The 22,698-nt window shown below is 40.6% G+C and overlaps 1 protein-coding gene across 1 annotated transcript; it reads right to left on the minus strand.

Moving 5' to 3' along the window:
• Nucleotides 1-4,249: 4,249 nt before the first annotated feature.
• LOC109468467 lies at nt 4,250-22,413 on the minus strand. Its single transcript, XM_019766711.1, has 3 exons — nt 22,237-22,413; nt 6,835-7,634; nt 4,250-6,698 (listed from the first exon to the last, which is right to left on the minus strand). The coding sequence occupies exons 1-3, from the start codon at nt 22,411-22,413 to the stop codon at nt 4,250-4,252; spliced, it is 3,426 nt and encodes a 1,141-aa protein (XP_019622270.1).
• Nucleotides 22,414-22,698: the final 285 nt, after the last annotated feature.

Consider the following 22,698-nt stretch of genomic DNA (forward strand, 5'->3'; position numbering starts at 1 on the left):
TGTTGATGTCTCTCTGTCATATCTTCTACCTGCACTGGTACAGGTAGCAGATAGTGTAGGACTTACTCCTCCCCCGAGCAGTTTCTCTAGTAGATACTCGTAGAACGATGCAGCTGTGAAGGATTTTTTTCACTTCAAAATGTCGATATGTGAACTCTCAGGTCTCCACTGTCAGATGATAGGTCAGCTACAGTGGTCTTTCGGTCGAAGATGCTCTGAATCTCTCTCAATCTTCACACCTCTAACTCCTTGTTTGCAGGTGTGTGGATTTCATACACTCTAGTGTCCCCACAGGGAGTGTTGATGTCCAAGCTTTTCCTCTTTGCGCTTGTTTGATGATGGCAGCCCGTCCTTTGTCTTCCTTTTTTCGGAATCTCTTGCAATCGTTACGCCTCTAAGTCCTTGTTTGCAGGTGTGTAGATTACTAGTGTCCCCACAGGGAGTGTTGATGTCCAAGCTTTTCCTCTTTGCGCTTGTTTGACGATGGCAGTCCGATCTTTGTCTTCCTTGGTTCTTAATCTCTGAATCTCTTGCAATCGTTGAGCTTCTAACTCCGTGTTTGCAGCTATGTAGGTTTAACACTTTGTGATGTTCGAAGCCGCCTTCCTTGCACTGCTTTGATGAAGGCAGTCCGTCTTCGTTCTTCCTGGATTCTAATCCTCTGAATCGCCTGCAATCGTCACGGCTGTCACTCTCGGTTCGCTATCTCAAGGATAAGCGCCTCCGAGACTCCGAATGCCAGTTCTCCGAATTGCCGCCACTTCTGCAGTTCAAGCGCGTGCATTTCTGTCGAAGCTAAGGGTAAATGGAAAGATAATGTCATCTGTGACTTGCGATCACACCAGCTGCAAATTGCTATCTTTCCAGCGAAAACATCTGCCTGTAAGATGTACCGCCGGTGTTAAGTGTACAGGCGCCACAAAGATTTCACCAGCCCCTGGCATCTGAAAGCTACTAAAAGAAAACGGTCATCACGGTGTGGTTCACAGCAGACATTCGGTACAGCTGATGCCTTTTCCGACACACCGGTGCTAGCTAGCGGGCATGACTAGCATCGGTAATGTGACCAAGGCGAGATTGCTCCACTTGTTTTGGGAGCAAAACGATTCCCGACATGACTTCTTTTAGGAAAAGGGAATAGTGCTGCCACTAGGGAAATCCTTCCAAATTGACTTGGGACTTGGAAAACATTTGGGAAGCTACTTACGTGAGAATTCATTACGGGAGTGTTGAGATATAAATAGAAACATCAAGTGGGAAATAGGCACCGTAACTCACGTGTATCGATGTGCCGTAATTTTTTTTTTATTTTAAATTGCATCAAACCGTAGCAGTCTGGAAATTGTTTTGACTTCTAGCATGCACAAATACCTGCAAAGAACACAAAATAGCCGGTGTGTCATCTTTACTCTAAGACGCCCATCATTTAGGTTCTTTACATATACCTTAAGCAACGCTTTCTCCAGAAGACGTATTTTCTTTCGGGGTAGCATGGATCCATACGAATGGCTTTCTTCATTTGTGTTGATCACAAATGACTGTTTACAAATTAGAACAGCGAGTAGCGGAGGTCTAAAGTGTTCTCTTAATGCATTTTTGGTAGAGATCCAAGAGCTCTATGATCATGCGAAAAACGTGAATGCCCACCTGCTCATATGTCTTGATCTTCGCTTATTGTGACTGCGTGTTGAGAGACTTCACGCCAAATAAAACCCTCTGCTGAACTCTCTTCCCAGTGGATGTTCCCGGTGGGCACATCCACTTAAAACCTTCCAGAAATACGCCACTATCGAAAAGGTCGTCACACTGATGGCGACGCCTCCCATAACCAACTGCAGAAGATGTTCTGGAGGTCCTCAGCGGTTGATGAGTTGGCGGACTGCTGTGGGGATGTCTTTATTTCAGTGGTACGTGCGCAGGCTGTCGGAAACAACAGAACATGCCCGAGAGATAGGTGGTGTTGAGATCTCTCGGTACACTGTACAAGCTCGGGTAATCTTGTTGCCAGTATTTTTCATGCTCCGCTGGCGATAGCGCTGGGGTATGATTTGCATACTCTCCGTAGCGGGGATGCTGGTAAGGCCACACCAAGTAATTTTTATGGATGACGACCGCGTGCGCATTGATTTCGGCCTGTTTCCAGAAGAAGAAAAAAGAAATTCCGCTTCTTGTAACTATGAACAAAGAGTCATGGCAGTGCTGAAAATCGCAATATTGGAAGATGTGATGAAAGAAAAGAAACAGGGTAGGTCGACAACTGCTGTTCTACTGGTTTTCATAACGACTTCAAGACATTGTTGTTATACTGCGTTCTCCCATTCAATTTGTGTCCGAACAGTATATTTGAATTCTATAGGTATCTTATTTTTTCTGCTTTCTAGTTTTTTTTTTCGCCCTCTCTCATTAGATTCAGGGTCTCCAGAGGTAATCATCCATAAAAATGACTTGGTGTGGCCTACCAATCATCATTCCCTCCCTGCGCAGGCCTGAAAACTACAGACTGTGTCTCTTTAACATAAATTCCAGCGGATTACGAAGAGGATTATCATTCGACATTGCTTCGATTACGCTTTCGGAGGGATTAAATACTACAAATGGGTCTGTTAGGATCAGTGCCAAGTGAATAGGAGGAGGCTTAATCCGTATTTTGAGATAACGTAACTCGAAGTCCCATAGCCATATAAATGTAAATGCGCTTTGTCATCATTTTCTTCATTATGTATACGAAGCAGAATACATTTATAGATTAATTTAATTTTATACCTGGGGTTTTTCAAAGATGCCTTCATGGCTACAAAAATGCTTTTAGTTTAGGCTTGAAAGAAACTTTTTCTGAACATGGTATTTTCTGCGACGATACTAGATTTGACACACTGACCCACTTACTCCTCTTCTGGACATTTTGGTTCTTGAGGCGACAGGAAAGATTTCCATCTAGATTTGATATTGCCTATTAGAGCGCCAGACACAAAATAGTGACATTCAGCTTACAGTGACATGTAGCAGTGATTGCGTTTTTTGCGATTATCTAATAGGTGTCTTACATACACCACAAGTTACATATTAGTATGCTGCTATCATAATTGAATGTATAAAATAAATTGCAGAGGCACCAGACACAGAACAGACATTGATGATCTTCAGTGACATACAGAAATCACACAGTAATGTTGAACATTGCAAATGGAAGGCCGAATACTTTTCTTTTATTTGCTTCCGTAACAGGATTGTCGAGTCGTGGCCTTATAAACTTATAGTCCAGGCGTTTCGCATATATGCACAACATATGCATACAGTACTACATTTTCAATTGAAATTATGTTAATGCGGTGTTAATGTAACGGTGCATAATGTTGTTGACTCTTATACTTTTTTTATTATATCAAATACTCAAAGTCTTTTCGGGAAATTCATGCAATAACCACATAACTCCAGTGTACTGTTACCCTATGTGATTCGTGAAAAAAATACACAATCAAAATCATTGGGTTGTTTTACTGTCTACCATCCACTCTATAGCATATCAGTGAAATGAAAATACAAACCAAGCCATGCATGATTAGACATGACGTATGGCCATATCTTTATAGGACAGTGGAGCATGTTAGATATGCATTAAAACCGAGTTTTTACATTTATAGGAATCATATGTGTTGCTTAAGGCATGATTTCAGCTATATAACCATCGCCTCACAGCGTAAAGACATAAATAAAACAGTACGAAAGAGCGTTTAATAATCCACGGGATGCTCCATCTAAATTAGTAGCTGCTGAAGTGAAAAGATCATTTACTGACAGCCTAATTGGCAGAGTAATAACAAGCGCAGTATGGAATTTTGACATTTTTATTGAGCTGTTTCGTATGTCAAGTTTTCTGATAAATATTACATTACAGGACCTTTTAGAATAAGATCGAAACATCTTGATGTTACTCGGTAGAATTCAGAATAGTTAAAGAATGATGATTGATTTATTGAGGTTTGGGTTCTAGTTCTCCGTTAATACATATGTAATGTATAGAATAAGTGATGTTAGCTGACTACCAGTGACATCGAAGAAAATCGTAATATCATCAATCCTTTTTTTCATGCAAAGAGATGTGATAATTTAAAAGCTAACCAATGAAGACACAAGCAAAATACAACTCTAAGATAAGATTATCATAAGATATGCGGATCACATGTCTTTGGATATCAAGTAATAGTTGGCATCCTTTCGTCTCTTGAGACGATGGAATATGCGCCGTGGGTCAGGATGTCTTCATGCATCGCCTGCTATGGCTGTAGAGGCCGATCCTGGAGCGGCATACTTTGCCGCAGTTGACACAGGTGAAAACGTCTGGTTGTGTGCAGGTTTGTGCTGGTCTCTGTCGTCTACGCTGTCTTCTCTCCTCCCACTGTTCTTCTCTCCTCTTCTCACTGGTTTTGACGCCTGTCTTCACGGCTTGCCTCCATCTGCTGCGGTCGGCTGCCACTGTCTCCCAACTTGTTTGGTCGATCCCTCCTGCCTTCATGTCACGCTTGAGGACGTCTTTGTAGCGGAGGACGGGCCTCCCCGCAGGTCTGGCACCGGTTGCTAGTTCTCCGTACAGCACGTCCTTCGGTATTCGGCCATCGTCCATTCGGCTAACATGACCGAGCCATCTCAGACGCCTCTGGCTGAGCAAGGCGTACATGCTGGTCATTCCGGCCTGTGCCAGGACGTCCTTGTTCGGGACACGATCCTGCCAACTGATGCCCAGGATTCTTCTGAGGCAGCGCATGTGGAAGGCATTGAGTCGACGTTCTTGGTGGGAGTACAGTGTCCAGGCTTCGCTGCCATACAAGAGCGTGCTGAGTATGCAAGCCTTGTATACCACTAGCTTGGTGTTGGTGGTCAGCATTGCGTTGTCCCAAACGCGTTTCCCAAGGCGAGCCATAACTGTTGCTGCTTTGCCGATGCGTTTGTTTAACTCTGCCTCCAGGGACAGGTTGTTGGAGATGGTGGAACCCAGATAGGTGAACGTGCCTACCACCTCAAGGATGTGGTCATCGATGGAGATTCTAGGGATGCTGCAAACATCCTGGACCATGACTTGGGTCTTCTTGATGCTGATGGTGAGAGCGAACTCGTTACACGCATGAGAGAAGCGGTCCATGAGTCGCTGCAAGGCTGGCTCTGTGTGCGCAGTCAAGGCGGCGTCGTCGGCGAACAGCATCTCTCTAATCAGGACCTTGCGAACCTTAGTTTTTGCTCGGAGACGTGCGAGGTTGAAGAGCCTTCCGTCACTTCTGGTGTGCAGGTACACTCCGTCTTCTGACCGATGAAAAGCAAAGGTCAGCAGGAGGGAGAAAAAGATGCCGAAGAGTGTCGGAGCTAGTACGCATCCTTGTTTCACACCGCTTTTGATTGGGAAGGGATCCGAGGATGAACCATCGTACTGGACGGTGCCATACATGTCTTCGTGGAAAGACGAGATCATCCTCAGGAGCTTAGGGGGACAACCAATCCTTTGTAGCAGGGTGAAGAGGCCTTGTCTACTGACCAAGTCGAAAGCTTTCGTCAAGTCAATAAAGGCCACGTACAGCGGGCGCCTCTGTTCTCGGCACTTTTCCTGCAGCTGCCGTAGCGAGAAGACCATGTCAATGGTTGATCTTTCGGCTCTGAAGCCGCATTGTGCCTCGGGGTAGACTCGCTCTGCAAGTTTCTGCAACCGGTTGAGTACTACTCGAGCGAAGGCTTTCCCAACAATACTGAGAAGTGATATTCCTCGGTAGTTATTGCAATCGCTGCGGTCTCCCTTGTTCTTGTAGAGCGTAATGATGCTAGCGTTGCGCATGTCTTGCGGGACAGCTCCTTCCTCCCAGCATTGGAGTAGGAGCTCGTGCAGGTGGTTATGTAGGGCAGTGTTCTTGCCTGCTTTGACGACCTCTGGGGGAATCCCATCACTACCAGGAGCTTTCCCGCTGGCCAGGGAGTTAATGGCCTTTCTAAGTTCGTCAATGGTGGGCGCGTTGTCTAGCTCCTCCATAAGTGGTAGGGTGTCTGTGTTCTCAACGGCCGCTGCGCTGACGACGTTCTCTCTTGAATAGAGCTCTTGATAGTGTTCAGCCCATCTCTCCATCTGCTTTCCTCTGTCTGTGATGATGTCGCCAGAGGCTGTTTTCAGAGGTGCAGTCTTAGTGATGCTGGGACCAAACGCTTTCTTCATGCCGTCGTACATTGCACGAATGTTTCCACAGTCAGCAGAGAGCTGGATGCCTTCACAAAGGTTTAGCCAGTAGTCGTTGGCACTGCGCCGAGCTATCCGCTGAGCGTCGTTCCTAGCCTTCCTAAGGGCAGCAAGAGTCTTCTCTGAAGGCTTCCTCTTGTGGTCAAGTAGTGCTTTTCTTTTAGCTGTGATTACCGGTTCGAGTTTTGCAATTCCAGCTTCAAACCAGTCTGGGTTGTGCCTCTCTCTCTTTCCGAAGGTGCCCATGGCAGAGGTGTAGATGGCGTCGCGAATGTAGTTCCATCTCTCTACAGCGCTGCGTGTAGGGCAGTCACGGAGGGCTTCTTCTACGGAGTCGTCGAAGCGCTGACACAGATCTGGCAGTACTGTCCTAGCTGTGTTGATACGTGGGCGTCCTTTCTGCTTGGAACGGTAGATCCGTCTGGGCTGAAGTCGCACCTTGCTACCAACCAGCGAGTGGTCGGTGTCGCAATCAGCGCTGTGATAGCTTCGAGTTGTGAGGACGCTATTCAGTGAGAGTCTTCTAGTAATGATAAGGTCCAGCTGGTGCCAGCGGCGTGATCTGGGATGGCGCCAGGATACCCTGTGTCGAGGTTTGGTAGCGAAGAATGTGTTAGTCACACAGAGGTCGTGGTAGGAACGATATCTCAAGAAGTCTCTGGCCATTTTCGTTGAGTTTGCCAATGCCAAAGTGGCCAATGCTGCGAGGCCAGGATTCTTGGTCGGCTCCGACTCGAGCATTGAAGTCTCCAAGCAGGTAAAGTTGCTCTGTGGCTGGGATCCCACTGATGGTTGTCTCGAGCTTCTCGTAGAACTCATCCTTGGTCTCAGTCGCAGAGCTCAGTGTAGGAGCATAGATGCTCAGGATGTTGACTGGACCGGAAGAAGTGGAGAGGCGAAGGGAGAGGATTCGGGATGTTCCCTCTGGCGACGGTTCCACTGAGGACAGTAGAGAGTTTCTTACTGCGAATCCTACGCCATGCATGCGGGGTTCCTCTGGTTCGTTCCCTTGCCAGAAGAAGGTGTAGTCCTCTTCTCTGAGGCTACCGTTTGATGGAAGTCTGGTCTCCTGTAGGGCAGCAATGTCAATGTTGAGCCTCATCAGCTCGCGGTTGATGATTGCTGTCTTCCTGGAGTCATCGATCTGTTGTAGATCATCAGAGAGGCCAGGACACATTGTCCTGACATTCCAGCTTGCCAGGCGCAAGATGGATGATTTCTTTACAATACTTTGTCTGTTGGGTACTGAGTTTCCGTCTGCTTTTCGTGTTGGACACTGAGCTCCAGGCACCCTCTGAAGCGGCAGACGTTGGCGGACCGACACCTTTTTGACCGGGGGCTGCCCGGCTTGAGGCGGGCGGTAGTCGGACAATGGGACTACGATGGTCCCTCCCACCGTCAAAGTTGTCCCGTGGCACCCTTCCTGTACGCCAATTTGGAAGGGCTTATAACCCGTAAACTGACAGCTTCCGATTTGTATCCGCACTTAACAGCGAGGCTGGAGTATCCTCTCCAGGGCGCAAAGCCTGGGCCAGAGTATGGGGATCCTGGGTGGCCCAGTCGTCAGGTTCCCCCTCTCGGCCTTACTGACGGGATCCAAAGGAATGCGAAGCATGACGTTTGGCGTCAGCTTGGCTGCAGGAGATGCCGGAACGGTGTTCGTTGAAGCACAGAACCGCCTACGGGTCTCCACTCCGGATTTGAAGGTTTACTCCTTCCTTTTCCCTCACGTGGTTTAGCCCGCCAGCTGAGACGGTTTACCGGGGTGTGGCGCTTGGAGCCAGCACGTGAGAGCTTCGGGAGATGGATGAGAACCGGTGTTGTCCGACCACCCTAAGAGGAAGGGTGCAGCTGCGGGCAAGCAAGGGTACTATCTCTATCCAGAGCCCCCTACACCCCAAGTATCAAGTAATACAGCAGTAATATAAAGACAGATCACTTAATAGAAAAGCAATTACAAAGATTTAATCAAGCTGTAGTGACATGTAGTGACATCGATATTGCTACATTGTATCAAGCGATATAATTTTCACTCTATCATGAATTGATTTTCTTTGTCAAGGAAGTAATTTAGAAACAAACTAGCGGTTTTGCAAGAGATGGGGATGCACAGAAATTGCGTGAGTACTTTTCAACATATCATACCTTTAAAATGTTGCTAAGGTATGCCATGCCTCAATACTAATTAGGCGCCAAACAAAAGAACTCAAAGAACATAAACATTTTAAGTGATTGGTCATTCATTATCCTGATGATGGTAAAAGTGGTCGTCAAAAATTTGATCTCTGTGCAACTCTTTGTTGGAATAAAGTTCAACACTTAACTGTTATTACTACCGACACAGATGGACTTTCATGGTAAAGAATACTCTTTTGGAGCGTATTTTTCTAACGATGTCCTTCAATGACCAAACGTAATGATGATATCTGCCGTAGTGTGCTTGGAGGCGAACATCCGGTACATATACTCCTACGTGGTACTCCTACCTCTCATGGATCAATGACTATTACGTCACTGGGCACAAAGTCCATTTCCGTTCCCTCCGCCTTAATCAGCTGAGGATTAGCCTCACGGTCGTGAATATTCTGGTGGTTTTCATCATGATGACTGCACATTTTCCTCGCTTCATTGTATTTCCACAGAGTAAGGGGTTTTTGGCCAATTCCTTGTTGGCGAAGGTCTCCATCTTAGGTCTACCTGCTGCAACAGCTTTTGCCAGGTTCCACCACAGATTCTCAATTGGGTTTAAGTCAGGAGACTGTGATGGCACTGACTAAGGTCTCAAGAGTGGAAATATTCTTGTAGACATATATACCAGCATTCCATACTTTGGGCATCTAAAACTGCAGAAACAAGCCCCAAAAACTATTCCTTTATTTTATGGGTCGTACACCGTACCATTTACTTTATAGGCTCAAAACACCACCTGCACATGCAGGTTAGTATAGAAAAAGTTGGAACTGTGCAGAAATTTCTAATGTCTACAAGCACCGGTTCAAGTACAGTGGATTTTTACTTTGGCTATGAAATCTAAAATAAAACAGTTCTGGCCAGTGAACTGTCGTATACTATGTACTTCTAAATTTTAATTTACGCGGTGCAAGTAAAATTTGTCCATTTTCAAGGTTAGCTACGCCCGCACAGGTATTTTGAGCCTTGCAATCTGAACATTACACTACGTAATACTATACAACACCGGATGTCGATTTACCTCAAACGTGTTTTGGATAAGTCGTTGACAAATGCGTCACCGGATACGAAAACCCATGTATACAAGGTGAAAACTAAGTACACTAAGTACGTCATTTACTAACGGATGTACGTCAATGCAAGAAAAAAGACGTGGGAGACGCTCATTCTTCAAGTTCGCCCGCTAAGATGACGACTTCAAGCATTTAATGCAACTTCAGGACGGCAAAATCCCCAAAAAATATTCAGGATGAAGAAATCTGTCTAGTTTTTTTTACATCTACTCGTCGAGTCTATTTCTTAGCACATTTTCGTCATCACTTGACGCCTTTTAAAAGGAAAGAAAAATGTAGACTGTAAGTTAAGTTGAAATATACAACGTAGTGGCCTCACTGAGATTTTTCTCTCCATTTGCCTTGAGTAACCCTTTATGTAACGATTTAAATTCTGGCATACGTTTAATCTACGTTATATAAAAGACTTCTGTAATTTCCTTTGGGCAATGAATAACGCTGCCATTGGCCTTAAAGAAAAGAGGGTCGAAGATTTCATTACTTGTGACATTTCTCCCTAAATGTTGCAAGGTGCTTTTTCCATATCGCAAGCAAAAATAATGCAAAAATATGGGTCAGATCTATATATTATGTTTCACGGGTCAAAGACGTAAAGTCGAAAAGAGCTAACCTATAATCCTATCTGACATAATGATTGATAGCATAAGTTAGCATATTTATAAAGTGCAGTAATTGCTCTGCTCTTGACAATTGCATTGTTCATCGAACGATGCTAAATTTCAAAGCAATTTATTACGAGTGTTACAATTGGAACGAATGTGCTGCTTTTATCAAAACCATATGTATTTTGCTGTGAACTTTCATGAACCTCATATGGTGGCAGTATAATGACCAAGCAATCAAAAGAATTGGCAATCCAAAGTTGACCCAAATCTCCAAGCATATAGTGTTCCATCAACGGCTTTAACATCTGTATTCCCGTCCAATAAAGCGATGACCATACCTGCGGCTTGTAACAAGATTGTCCGTCACTGTCAATGCGGTGATTTTATCACAAAGACAGGTCAAAAGACTGATCACCTTAAGTATGATCTAGTGTCACTAACCAAAATATCGTCGACGTAAAGTTGATCAATGGAGCAATCACTACACCTGCAGTTTGTCAGAATACTGACTGTCTCTGTCAATGCGGCGATTTTAACACAAAGATAGGCCAAGGGTCAAGGCTTATGGTCAACCTCTCTCTAGATACTCCAGCTCTAGTAATGACCAATATGTGACACAGATGCCACATGCATGTTTGACGAAAATTGCGTACAGCACGCACCATTAATAGCAAAGTAGCCTAAATGTGCCAAAATGAAGGGAAATAAACTGTAACTCAAACTGATTTTAGTGTGACTGATGTTACTTCTCATTATGTAATTTACCAACTCAGATGAACTTTCAGGTACACATTTTGCGATTCAAATGAGAGAAAGTACTTTATTAGGACTTTCAGTGTATTTAAATACTGGTATAACATGTAATGGTCAAACTGGGTGCAATCGAACCGTACATTTTGCACATTTACTCCTACGTGGTAACCTACCCTTACTAAATAATAATAGTTTATCATTTTTAAATGGAACACAAACGTAACTCATGGTAACATACTTCACATCTGTATCTTATTGTATATTTACTGAAGGAGCAAAAAGCTACTGGGCACTTCTTTACGTTATTCTGTAAGTTCGATTGAGCAATACATCAGGTAGTTGAACTCACGCACCTATCTGCAGATTAGTTTTTCCACCATTTCTCAGGCCCAAGTAAGGCCACAATAAATAATTTTCATGGGTGATATCAGTGCGCATATTAATTTCCCCTGATTTTGAAAAAAAAAAGAGAAATTTTGTTGCCATCTGACAGAGTCCAACATGCTAAAATGGGCAAAGATATATGTTGCCATGCCATAACGTGAATGTCAGGTAAATATGAAGAGGGGAGACAAGACAAGGCTCTGATTTAATGCTCTGTCTTTTACTTGATGCAGTGATGTATTTCATCCCTTTTATATGTGATGATCCCACTGAATCAAAACCATTTGTACAATGATAGAAAACTTTTTTTCAAAGTCGTTTAAGTGTGAAATAGATGTTGTAATAGTTGGCAGTAAATTTAGCACAATACACCAGTAGGTATTATAATGTCTTGTTTACCAAGGTTTATAATCAAAATTCGAAAATGTAGGAATCTTGTTTCTTTGCCCGCCTTGGTTTTTTTCGCCCTATCGCATTAGATTTGAAGTTTTCGGAGGATGTCATCCATAAACTTTACTTGCTGTGGCCTAAGTCGGTGTTTAGGTAATAAAAGGACTTGAAGGATGAAAAATATCCGGAGAAAATAAGTGTTATCAGGTAGATACGTCAGGATGTATGATCAATGACTGGAAGGAAATTACGGGATTTGTAGCCCCGTCTACAGTACATGCTGAAACACATGAAAAGTAGGGTGCAATACAGGAAATAGGATCCTTCATAGGAGCTTCAAGATAAAGAAATTATATAAGTACAAGAGACTGATGCCAGGAAGATACACGTGTTATCACGATGAAAATAATTCATCTCAGTTGACAATGTAAGCTGGAGGCTGAAATCCAATATCTTGAAGACAAAGACAGTTGAAGTGATAAATCTCCTTTCCAAGTAAATGATGTAGATGTCTACAAGACATTATGTAGGAATACCATAGAATGCCTGAGGTTCACCAGAAAGGACTGAGAACTTTCAGTAGGATAATGAAAGAAAAACATCCCACATCATTGTATAAGAGTATCACAATGCAGTCACATGGGTACCATACCAGAACATCAGACTCACAGACCATCCGCCTTCCAAAACCTCGCACAAATGCACAGAAAAGAAGATTTTTGTATAGAATGTCCAGTGCCTGGAATGAAATGAAGTGGTGATGATGTACATGTATATAGCTTTATTTTAATCTGTGTTAATATGTTGTAATTGCCAATGTATTTATATATATGTTTTGTAAATGTGTCATGTGTGTCTGGAAGGACCACAGGAAGAATAGCTACATTTGTTGTAAGCTAAGTGTGGATCCCAATAAAATCAAAGTCAAATTATGTTGGGACTCGTATGAATGGTATCTACAGGAATCCCCTTATAATTAGTAGACGAATGATGAATTCCCTTTGTATGTGGAGAATCGTCGTATGTAGAATTACGACGCCGAAATATGAAGAACGAATGATAGACTGAATAAGTGTGTAATAAGATTAGATTAAATAGATAAACAACTATAATCTTAAATCAAGACAGAATGTCAATACACCTATTGATGTTTAAGAAAACGCGGCAACTGAAATAGATGATAACTCAAGAATGTATCTGTCTACTAGTATATCATACATGGAATATTGTACGTCTAGCTCTATACTTCATCCTAATTCTAAGGAAGACTAGCAATACGTCAGGATGTCTTCGGACGCCTAAGGTGAACTGAAAATGGTATTGGGACTCACACAAATCGCAGTCAGATTTCAGCACTATATGAAAGAGACGGGGAATGCTATAAACTTTCTTCTGCCTTTTATTCACCCATTATCATTGAAACGTTACAGAGAGGTTATCATTCCCTAGTTGGCTGGTAGCTTCTCAGTTGAAATTTCTTGGTTCCTGCTTCTCCATCAAAATGGAAAATATGGTTTAATTCCACAACAAAATAAAATCAATGCCTTATACAACTTGACGCATGAGAAATACCACGTTGTCTGAGTGTCTATCTTTTTAACCCGATCTATCTGGTGAATTATTGGCTAATGTTTAAAAGGTCAGAAAACAAGGTAAATCAATCTTGTAGCCAATTACTGTTGATCTTCTTATAAATTTAAGATAAAATCCACCCAGACCAATATGGCTGCTGCTAAAAATCAATACATTTACAATTTCCTGTTGACGAAAGTAGGCCAACTGAGGCTTTTTTACAATTGTATGGCTAAGCTCTTTATAATCTATTCCCTTGAAGTGGCCATGATAACAAAGTTAATCGCATTAGCATTATTGCTAGTAGGTATGCTTCCAGGGTTCAATTTGTTGAGTTTGTCGATGGCAGGACATCGTGGCGCCAGATTACTGATTTGTCTTACATAAGCCATCAAAACGTAAAGCATATGAGGCACGGGATCAAATGGTATTGAAAGGCCACGGCTTTTTTAGATTTTATTGCAAACCAGGAAAGACGTTCTTATTATTTCCTTTTCAGTTGCCTGTTTTGCCATGATGAAAAAGTAAAAAAAAATCAATTTTAAGAAAATATAGGCTTCTGCGTACAGGCGCGATATTACACCATTACGATAAAACACAATCATTTTGATGCCAAACGTTTATAACGTTTTTTTTACTAATTTTCATGTTATGAATTCTATACTTAAAGCTTTTAGGATACAAGTGACGACTAATTCTTGTAAGTAACTCTGATAAATACATCTTTGCGGACGCAACATTATTTTAATAGGGAGCTTTAATGCATGAAACGTTTCGATTTGTAGACCTATTATCGAATGTATATTAGAGACATCATGCAAAGTCATGTTGTTGATTACCAAAATCATACCTAAGCAAAGCCATATAATGCTATTATGCCAAATGATAGATAAAACTTTGGGTACTAAAAGCTTTTTAATGTTCCCAAATTTTCGATTCTGGCTTTGTTGGCGGAGGACTTCAATGATTTTGGCCATAACATTTTACCATCCTCCCATCTGGCACCTTTCAGGAGTGCTAATGGACGAAAACATGCAGTTTAAAATCATGTTATTGACTACCGAAATCATACCTAAGCAACGTCATGAAACGCTATTACGCCAAATGATTAAAAGTTCCTAATTTGTCTTTCCTAGCGGCTCCACTGATGCTAGTAACCCAACCATAACATTTTACCAGCCTCCCATTTGGCACCTTTCAAAATCATGTTGCAATTTAACATCAGTTATTTGATTACCAAAACCATACCTAAGCAACGTCATGAAATGCTATAATTATGCCAAATGATAGATAAAACTAAAATTTTTTTAATGTTCCCAAATTTCCAAATTTGTATTTTCTAGCGGCAGAACTCCTCTGATGCCAGTAACCCGGCCATAACATTTTACCAGCCTCACATTTGGCACCTTTCAAAATCATGTTGCATAACATCAGTTATTTGATTACCAAAATCATACCTAAGCAAAGCCATACAATGCTGTTACAATGTATGCCAAATCATAGATAAAACTAAAAGTTTTTTAATGTTCCCAAATTTCCAAATTTGTATTTTCTAGCGATAGAAATCCTCTGATGCCAGTAACCCGGCCATAACATTTACCAGCCTCCCATTTGGCACCTTTGATGCAGGCTAATGGACGAAAACGTGCAGTTCAAAATCATGTTAATGATTAGCAAAATCATATCTAAGCAACATTGTGATTATGCCAAATGATAGATAAAACTAAAAGTTTTTTAATGTTCCCAAATTTCCAAATTTGTATTTTCTAGCGGCAGAACTCCACTGATGCTAGTAACCCGGCCATAACATGTTACCAGCCTCCCATCCGGCACCTTTCAGGCAGGCTAATGGACAAAACATACAGTTCAAAATCATGTTTCAGATTACCAAAATCATACCTAAGCAACGTAATAATTATGCCAAATGATAGATAAAACTAAAAGTTTTTTTAATGTTCCCACATTCCCAAATTTGTATTTTTTAGCGACAAAAATCCTCTGATGCTAGTAACCCGGCCATAACATTTTACCAGCCTCCCATTTGGCACCTTTGATGCAGGCTAATGGACGAAAACGTGCAGTTCCCTAATGGACAGACCGACACCTCTATCATAAGTGCAGCACCCAGGAAAAGATTTGCAACTGTTAGCGCCTCCCTGGCATTTACGCCTCCTTTGATGTCTTTGGTTTAGCAAGGCAAACGGATTCACAGCATCTCCTGAAACAGGCTAAGGCCACAACAAGTAATCGTTATGGATGATATCAGCGCGCCCACTCATTTTTGCCTGATTTTGGAAATAAAAACAAATATTTTGTTGCCCTCTGACAGTAGTCAACATGCCTAAAATGGGCTATGATGTGAAGGCAAACGGATTCGCAGCATCTCCTAAAACAGGCTAAGGCCACAAGTAATTGTTATGGATGATATCAGAGCGCATTAATTTTTGCCTGATTTTGGAAATAAAAACAAGTATTTTGTTGCCCTCTGACAGTAGTCAGCATGCCAAAAAGGGGCTATGATGTGAAATTGCCATACCAGAACAGGGATGACAGATAAATATGAAGAGAGGAGACAAGACAATACTCTGATTTATTCTTTTGCCTTTTACTTTGATGCAGTGAAGTATTTCATTCATTTTATATGTGGAAGTGGCTGTGTATATGTGGTGTTCCCACTGAATCAAAGCCATAAATTGTACAATGATTGAAAACGTGTTTTTCAAAGTTGTTTCAGTGACAAATGGATGTTGTAATAGCTGCCAGTAAACTTACCACAATGTATGTATAATTTCTTGTTTGATAAAGTTTATGATGTTAAAATTTGAAAATGCAGGAATCTTGTTTTTTTGTAGCCCTCCTTGTTTTTTAACGCATTAGATTTGGAGGATGTTATCCATGAAATTTATTTGTTGTGGTCTAAAAAGCTTCAAAGAAAAGACATACAGCACGTGATGAATATGGATAGGTTTCTGCACTGTCTTTTCCATCCACCGCGATTGGGAATTACAAACCGAAGGTGATGGCTACAAAAATGTTGTTACCACTTCAAAGAGACGACCGAAGCGGAATCTAAGCCTTGGTAAAAGCCGGGTTACATCCCTCGCCGCAACGGAACAAATCGTGTTAAGTCAGAAGCCTCACTGCTTTTCAAAAGCAGTATCCATGTGTCCTCTGGGGGAAATGTACATGTATATAATTTGCCATGTATATGTGTCCACTAAAAGTTTTCACTGATAAAAGAACTGATCTTTTAAGAGAATTCCATAATTTTATATAAAGCATTTATGTTTCACGAATGGAGCATTTGGGAACATAATAGCAAGTGATAACTATACATCAACCATTATATAGATGTGACTTTCTTCTGGTCGTAAATATTCTTTATAATTTCATTCCATTTTTATTTATTTATCCAGCAGAGGCAGCATATCGCCAATGGCGGTTTTGAACAGAACAATACATAAGTAACAGAAAAAGTATAAACGTATTGATGTGTCCCACTTTAAAACTTTGAATAAATCATAGTATATCTGGTTATTTATCATGTACGCAAAGAAAATCTCAATTGGTCATGATCGTTTCTTAATTATGTAAACGTTCATACAGTAGAATATTCTGTAGCCAAAAATTGGAAATCTGTAGAAGCATCGGGGCAAATGGGGTCGTAGTACTTTATGTTCTTGAGTCTTTTTCATTATCAGCATTATGATTTGAATTATTGTAACAGTGCATAGTATTGTTCAGTGCATGTTTTTTCTTTTGATTTATGAATAAAAAAACTTTGACATATTTAATTTTTGAACGATAAAGACAGAAAACAAATAATATAGAGATATACGTATAATATTTATTAATAGTATCATCATGTTGGTAAATCAGTGGTTAACATAATCATTATCACACAACGAATGTTTTTGTTTCTGCGGAAGATGACAGACGGTCACTGAAACGCCGACAAGGAATATATATTTACTTTTTAAGAGGCATTAAGGAGGCCATATATATCAGAGCACTTAAGCCTTCACTTAATAGAGATGGTGGACGATATAAACTCCCTGGCACTTTTGATCAATTACTTACGTCACGTATCAGTAAAATCTCGTGTGAATAAGGTCACGTGTTTGTAAACCGTAACTCTCGCGAGATCACGTTGTGAAGTGATTGGTCATTAATTATCCTGATGAAGGCGACAGTGGTCGCTGAAAATTTGATCTCTGTAAACTGTGTGTTGGAATAAATTTTAACCGTTTACTATGATTACTACCAACACAGATGAACTTTCATGAGAATATATATTATATTGCTTATGAATCTAATGTTGTAATTCTTCAAACGCCGCCCTGACTCTAAGCCTGCCACAAAGATGAGCTAAAACTCACAAAAGGTAGCCTTATCCCTAGTGCATACATCTCTGGTGTTTTATTGCTAAATGGTCTCAATACATCAATCCACGCGTCCTTAGGTGTCCTCACAAACTATACCGTAGGAATGAGTCATCGCAAACTATATATAAGGCAATAACGTGCTCTTCAGAGGAAGATTGAAGAAGAACGTGCTCTTACAGCCCCTTTCATGCAAGACATGAACACGAACAGTTACCTGACAACGGTATCAAATGACACATTCACGTACGTGACATATACATGAATTACATTTTGGAGGTATCATCATTTGTTTGAATCTTTTTTTTTTTATTCATGAAATGCTCAAGTCGTCCTGCATACTAGGCCGGTCTGTATTGAATTCATGAGTTAGGTAGGAGGTAAGGGTTAAGCAAAATATATAAAAATACAGTTCAAGCAATTACCTCCAAGAACATATTTAAATACACAATTACTTGTGACAGGTACTGCATGTTATACATATATTGGGATATATATGAAAGACTGTATAAATATTAGAAATTCCTCTGATGATTGTAAATGATCATATCTATCCCATACTAGCCAAGCACTCTTGTATTAGTAAGGTTAGCCTTGTGAACATGAAGTTAATATATGTACTAGTAGATGTCATACATTTTACCCTGTTCAATTGTTGTGCAATAGATTTATCTCTTTATGAGATCTAAGATCTGTTTACTTCCAAAAATTATACGATACATGCCTTTCTAGAATACTAAAAAAGTAATGCATAGCTTAACGAAAAGAGAACGGTTTGGTGATGGACTGCGTGTTTTCATCAGACATGCTCTGGTAACGTTGTAATAAAACTACAGGTCCAGACAAGATGAAATGTCATATGTTTTATTATTACACAGATTTCTATCAGATAGTTGATCTCCAGGGCTTTGTTCATATAATCTAATGTTCTTTATTTCAAGCAAAATTTGACCTGAGTAGATTGAAATCTCCTGTCAGTGAATCACCGATGCTCGTATGATTCACATTAGAACGTGAATCTTAGTCTTATTGTAATTTTCATGTAGTGTATTTGTACTATTGTTTTTTTAACTCCAGGAAGATTAGCTACATACTTGATTTTGTACCAATGTCTTGTGTGTCGCTAATGGAGTTTAGTAAAGCACATAGTCTAAAAACTCAAACCACCGTATGCCCTGACCCCCAGAGGAAGGGCATGCGAGTAGTATTGGAGGGGAAGAGTGTAGCAGTGGTGACTCGAGAAGAAGAAGTCAAAACTGACCCCAGACGTATATAAATGTGTGCCATTTTGACATTTCTTGTCGGAAAAGAAATCCCTTCTATGAGATTGTTTGTATATGTCTTATAACGTCTCATACGTTTTTATTGAGACTGGAACATTGTTGATTGAGTTATCCTACAAAGTTTAGTCCAGTGAGGTCAAAACTGACCCCAGTATTTTAACCTATTTTTTAACACATGTGAGTCTTTTGTTGTCGTCAATTTGTCTTCCTGGTGATATGTTTGCTTGAGTTTTCTGCTGCCAATTGAATGACCTCAACATGTTGACACAAAAAACTTTTAAAAAATTGTGAAAGCATGGGGAACCATCAAGTAATTAATTCAAAAGTAAACCACTAGCTGACACTAAAACATACAAAAAGACAAAACTGAACTGAAACACGTGAATATTACGACCGTGTCGATGTTTCAGCAAGACCTACCCACCTATTAAATTCCATGACAATCTCTCATTAGCTTCTTGACTTATGGTGCTAAACCACATACAAACGCTACCAAAGCACAACCTTCTTGGCGAATGTAAAATTAGTATTCACAGCCGGTATCTGTGGTCTCTGATTCCCTTGACCAGTCATCAGTGTTGTTCACAGAGGTCGAACATATGGTGTACATGATAACAAGCTTGACTAAGCATGTTCCAACGACTGCACCAATTCCCCATGTTCGGCATTACCAAAGACCCTTGATGCAGAGGCTAAGCAAGTCACCATTGCTGATTTATTAAAGCTTAGTTTCTCGGAACGCTACGTGTGGATGCACTCTTAGCATACCAATGACAGCCAAGGTCATGAAACGAGGTCGTTGATGTTATATATAGTTTGTAGTCGTGCCAATCGACCTTTGGACATGTTTTCAGAATGAATGATGAGGTTCGAGCTTCTTTTTACTTCTTTAGTGTTATCTATTTTTATACCTTTTGCTTCATTGTGCTTTTGTGTTCTCACATAATCTACAAACGAGAACCGGTTTAGCAAAAACAATTCAAAGCGCTAAGAATGTACGCAGAGAATGGCAGTCAAATGTCATTACTAGGCCTTTAATTATGGGCGTATGATTTGTTATCGAATACAAAAAAAATCCCATATTCTTATAATACCGCATTGCAAAGTGTGCTTGAAGAACTCAAATGTGTTTTTTGTCAAGATAGTGATAAGCATATATAGCCTCCACCGGGTTTGCCTAAAATGGGTTAGGATGGTAGAATTCAGCTAAAATATGGTCTGACTGACTTATTAGGGTTTCATTTCCCTAAACTGTGCGTGAATATGAGCTCTGTGGTGGTCTAACATCACTTGCCGATTTTGTTTCATATTTCGCTAAAATTTTAATGTTTTTGAACCCGCGTTGTCGAGTCTGGTGAAGACTACGACAAACCTGCCATGCGTACCTGCAATGCACTCTCAAGGTTGCTTATATGACAACTAAAAGTCAAAGACCAAATTTCCTTTAAATTTTAATTCTAAAAACCGGGATGTTGTGGCAGTAGAGAAGTTATTCGTACATCAGAGATCATGAATGACATTGAGAACATTAAGAACGACTTTGTACTCACTAATGACTTGGCAGCAGTTCAAAAACCCTGCAGAAAGGTATGACCAGTGAAGCGAAAACATTTGCTGTGGGTTCAGGTGGTTTGGAAAGCCCAATCTTACTTTCTGAAATACCAGTAGGATTTCGTTCCGAGCAATAATATCTTTGAACGATTTCGAGTGCCAAAACGCACTGTCTTTGCAAGCTGTGCATTGTGATCTGAGTTACCTATTCATTAATGCAAAAGTTAAATCATGGTTGGACAAAATATATTTGGTTTTTTACTTCTTCACTTAGTTATGATTGTATTTAACTTCTGTCAATAATTATACATAATTTCTTATCAAGTTGAAGAATAGCAAACGAAGAAGTTTCTCCATCAGATCATTTTATCCAGAAATGCGACTGTATACTTGTGTATCTAAATTCGTTAAGTTTTAGAATCAGGCACGGTTCCGCATATCCAAGAATTTGTAGAATATTGTAGATTTTTGCCTCGGCTCAGACACGGTTCTGGATACTATCCAGAATTCCTGAGCATGGTTTTGAATAAATAACGATTCTTGATACAACATAGACTATATAAACTCAAAATATAGGAAATTTGGTTTGTAAAATTAAAATTCTAACTGAGTTTTAGGTTCTCGGCAAACTATATTCTACAACTACATAACCCAATGTCAAAATCCAATCTAACATGCACCTGCATACAGATCATGAGCGACATATGAATAATTGTGTGATTAAAATCTATTAAGGGAATTTGTGTGTCTAGTCAAGGGGAAAATTATTTTGTGCAAGTTCTATTGAATTGACCTTTTATAATGACAGCTGACAGTTTGTCGACCAATATCTTGGTCCGCAGGCGTGGTGACTTTAAATCTATTTCTGTCCCAGGACGAATAAAAACTACATGTAGTACTGGGTGCAGAGACAACATCACATTTAGTGAACATGTTTTTTTCATTTCAAAATGTGATCGTTCATGGAAAATGTGCAAAATAAAAAGTTTTTTTTTTACATAAAAGTGCCACGATTCAGAAATGTGACATGAATATTATTTTATGTGATTATCTTTTTATTATATAGGTAATATAAATGTAATGCTGTTGAACCACAAAACATTTCACATTATGTCACATATTGTTAGAATTTTGCAGCAAATTCATAAATTTTTCACAATAATGCACCTGGTAGTGCATGCATTGGAGTGATATCCATATTGCACCAGTTTATTTCTCAGAAAACCAATTTTCACCAGTCGTGACCGGAAATACAGATGTTATTTATAGAATTTTCTGGTTCATTGTACCCGAGAAATTCCCCGAGCTCTTTTCGTCATGTACAATAAACAGTGGAACACAGCTTTTATGCTAAAGTCAAATTTCCAAACCGGGACCCGGATGGGCTGTTGGTGTGAACAAAGGTGGACAATTCATATCAATGATATGCACAGATAGCACTCTTGCCATGCACATCACTTTCTGCAGGAAGCTACCACCTCTGCCACCTTTGCAAATCAACAACACACCACTGAATGTAGCGACGAGTCTTAAAATCCTAGGTCTGCACATTCAGAATAACTTGCACTGGGACTCCCAAGTCAAGCAGATGGTAGGAAGAGCTTCAAAGAAACTGTTCCTCCTTAAAAGACTGAGAAGATGCAACCTGTCCCACAAAGACCTGATTTCAATCTACACTGGATATATCAGGCCCATACTGGAATACGCTGTCCCGGTATGGTCATCTGGCCTCACTAAAGCTCAAATAGTGAAGCTTGAACGCGTCCAGAAACGTGCCTGCAGGATCGTGCTCGGTAACGACTACACCGGTTATGCGAACGCCCTTCAGCACCTTGGACTGACATCACTGGTGGACAGAAGGGAGCAGTTGTGCCTGAAGTTTGCGCGGACGCTGATGGAGTCTACATTCAGAGACTGGCTCCCGAGGTCGAGGGGGGAAATATCTGGTCGAAACACTCGCAACAAGCAGAAACTGAACACACCTCTCTGTCGGACCAACAGACTGAAAAACTCTCCCATTCCATACCTTGTAAACCTTCTCAACAAGGGACAGTGAACTCTGAACTGTACTCTGAACAAACTGTCTGAATTTCGAATCTAAAGTTTTCCCTGCACCTATCTTGTTGTCAATCTACGCCTAACTACGAGTTTTTAATTGATCTTTTTATCTTTAAGAGATGTCAATTTGTTTTATATAGAAATTAAGAATTTACTTTTAAAACTGTAAATACCCACAGCTTGTGTATAATAATATAAAACGAGCTCAATGGTTTGTAAATACCAACGCAATTCAGACTTTTGTCT

This window comes from Branchiostoma belcheri, unplaced genomic scaffold (genome assembly GCF_001625305.1).
Source record: "Branchiostoma belcheri isolate BF01 breed outbred unplaced genomic scaffold, Haploidv18h27 scaffold2, whole genome shotgun sequence".
Taxonomy (NCBI): Eukaryota; Metazoa; Chordata; class Leptocardii; order Amphioxiformes; family Branchiostomatidae; genus Branchiostoma; species Branchiostoma belcheri.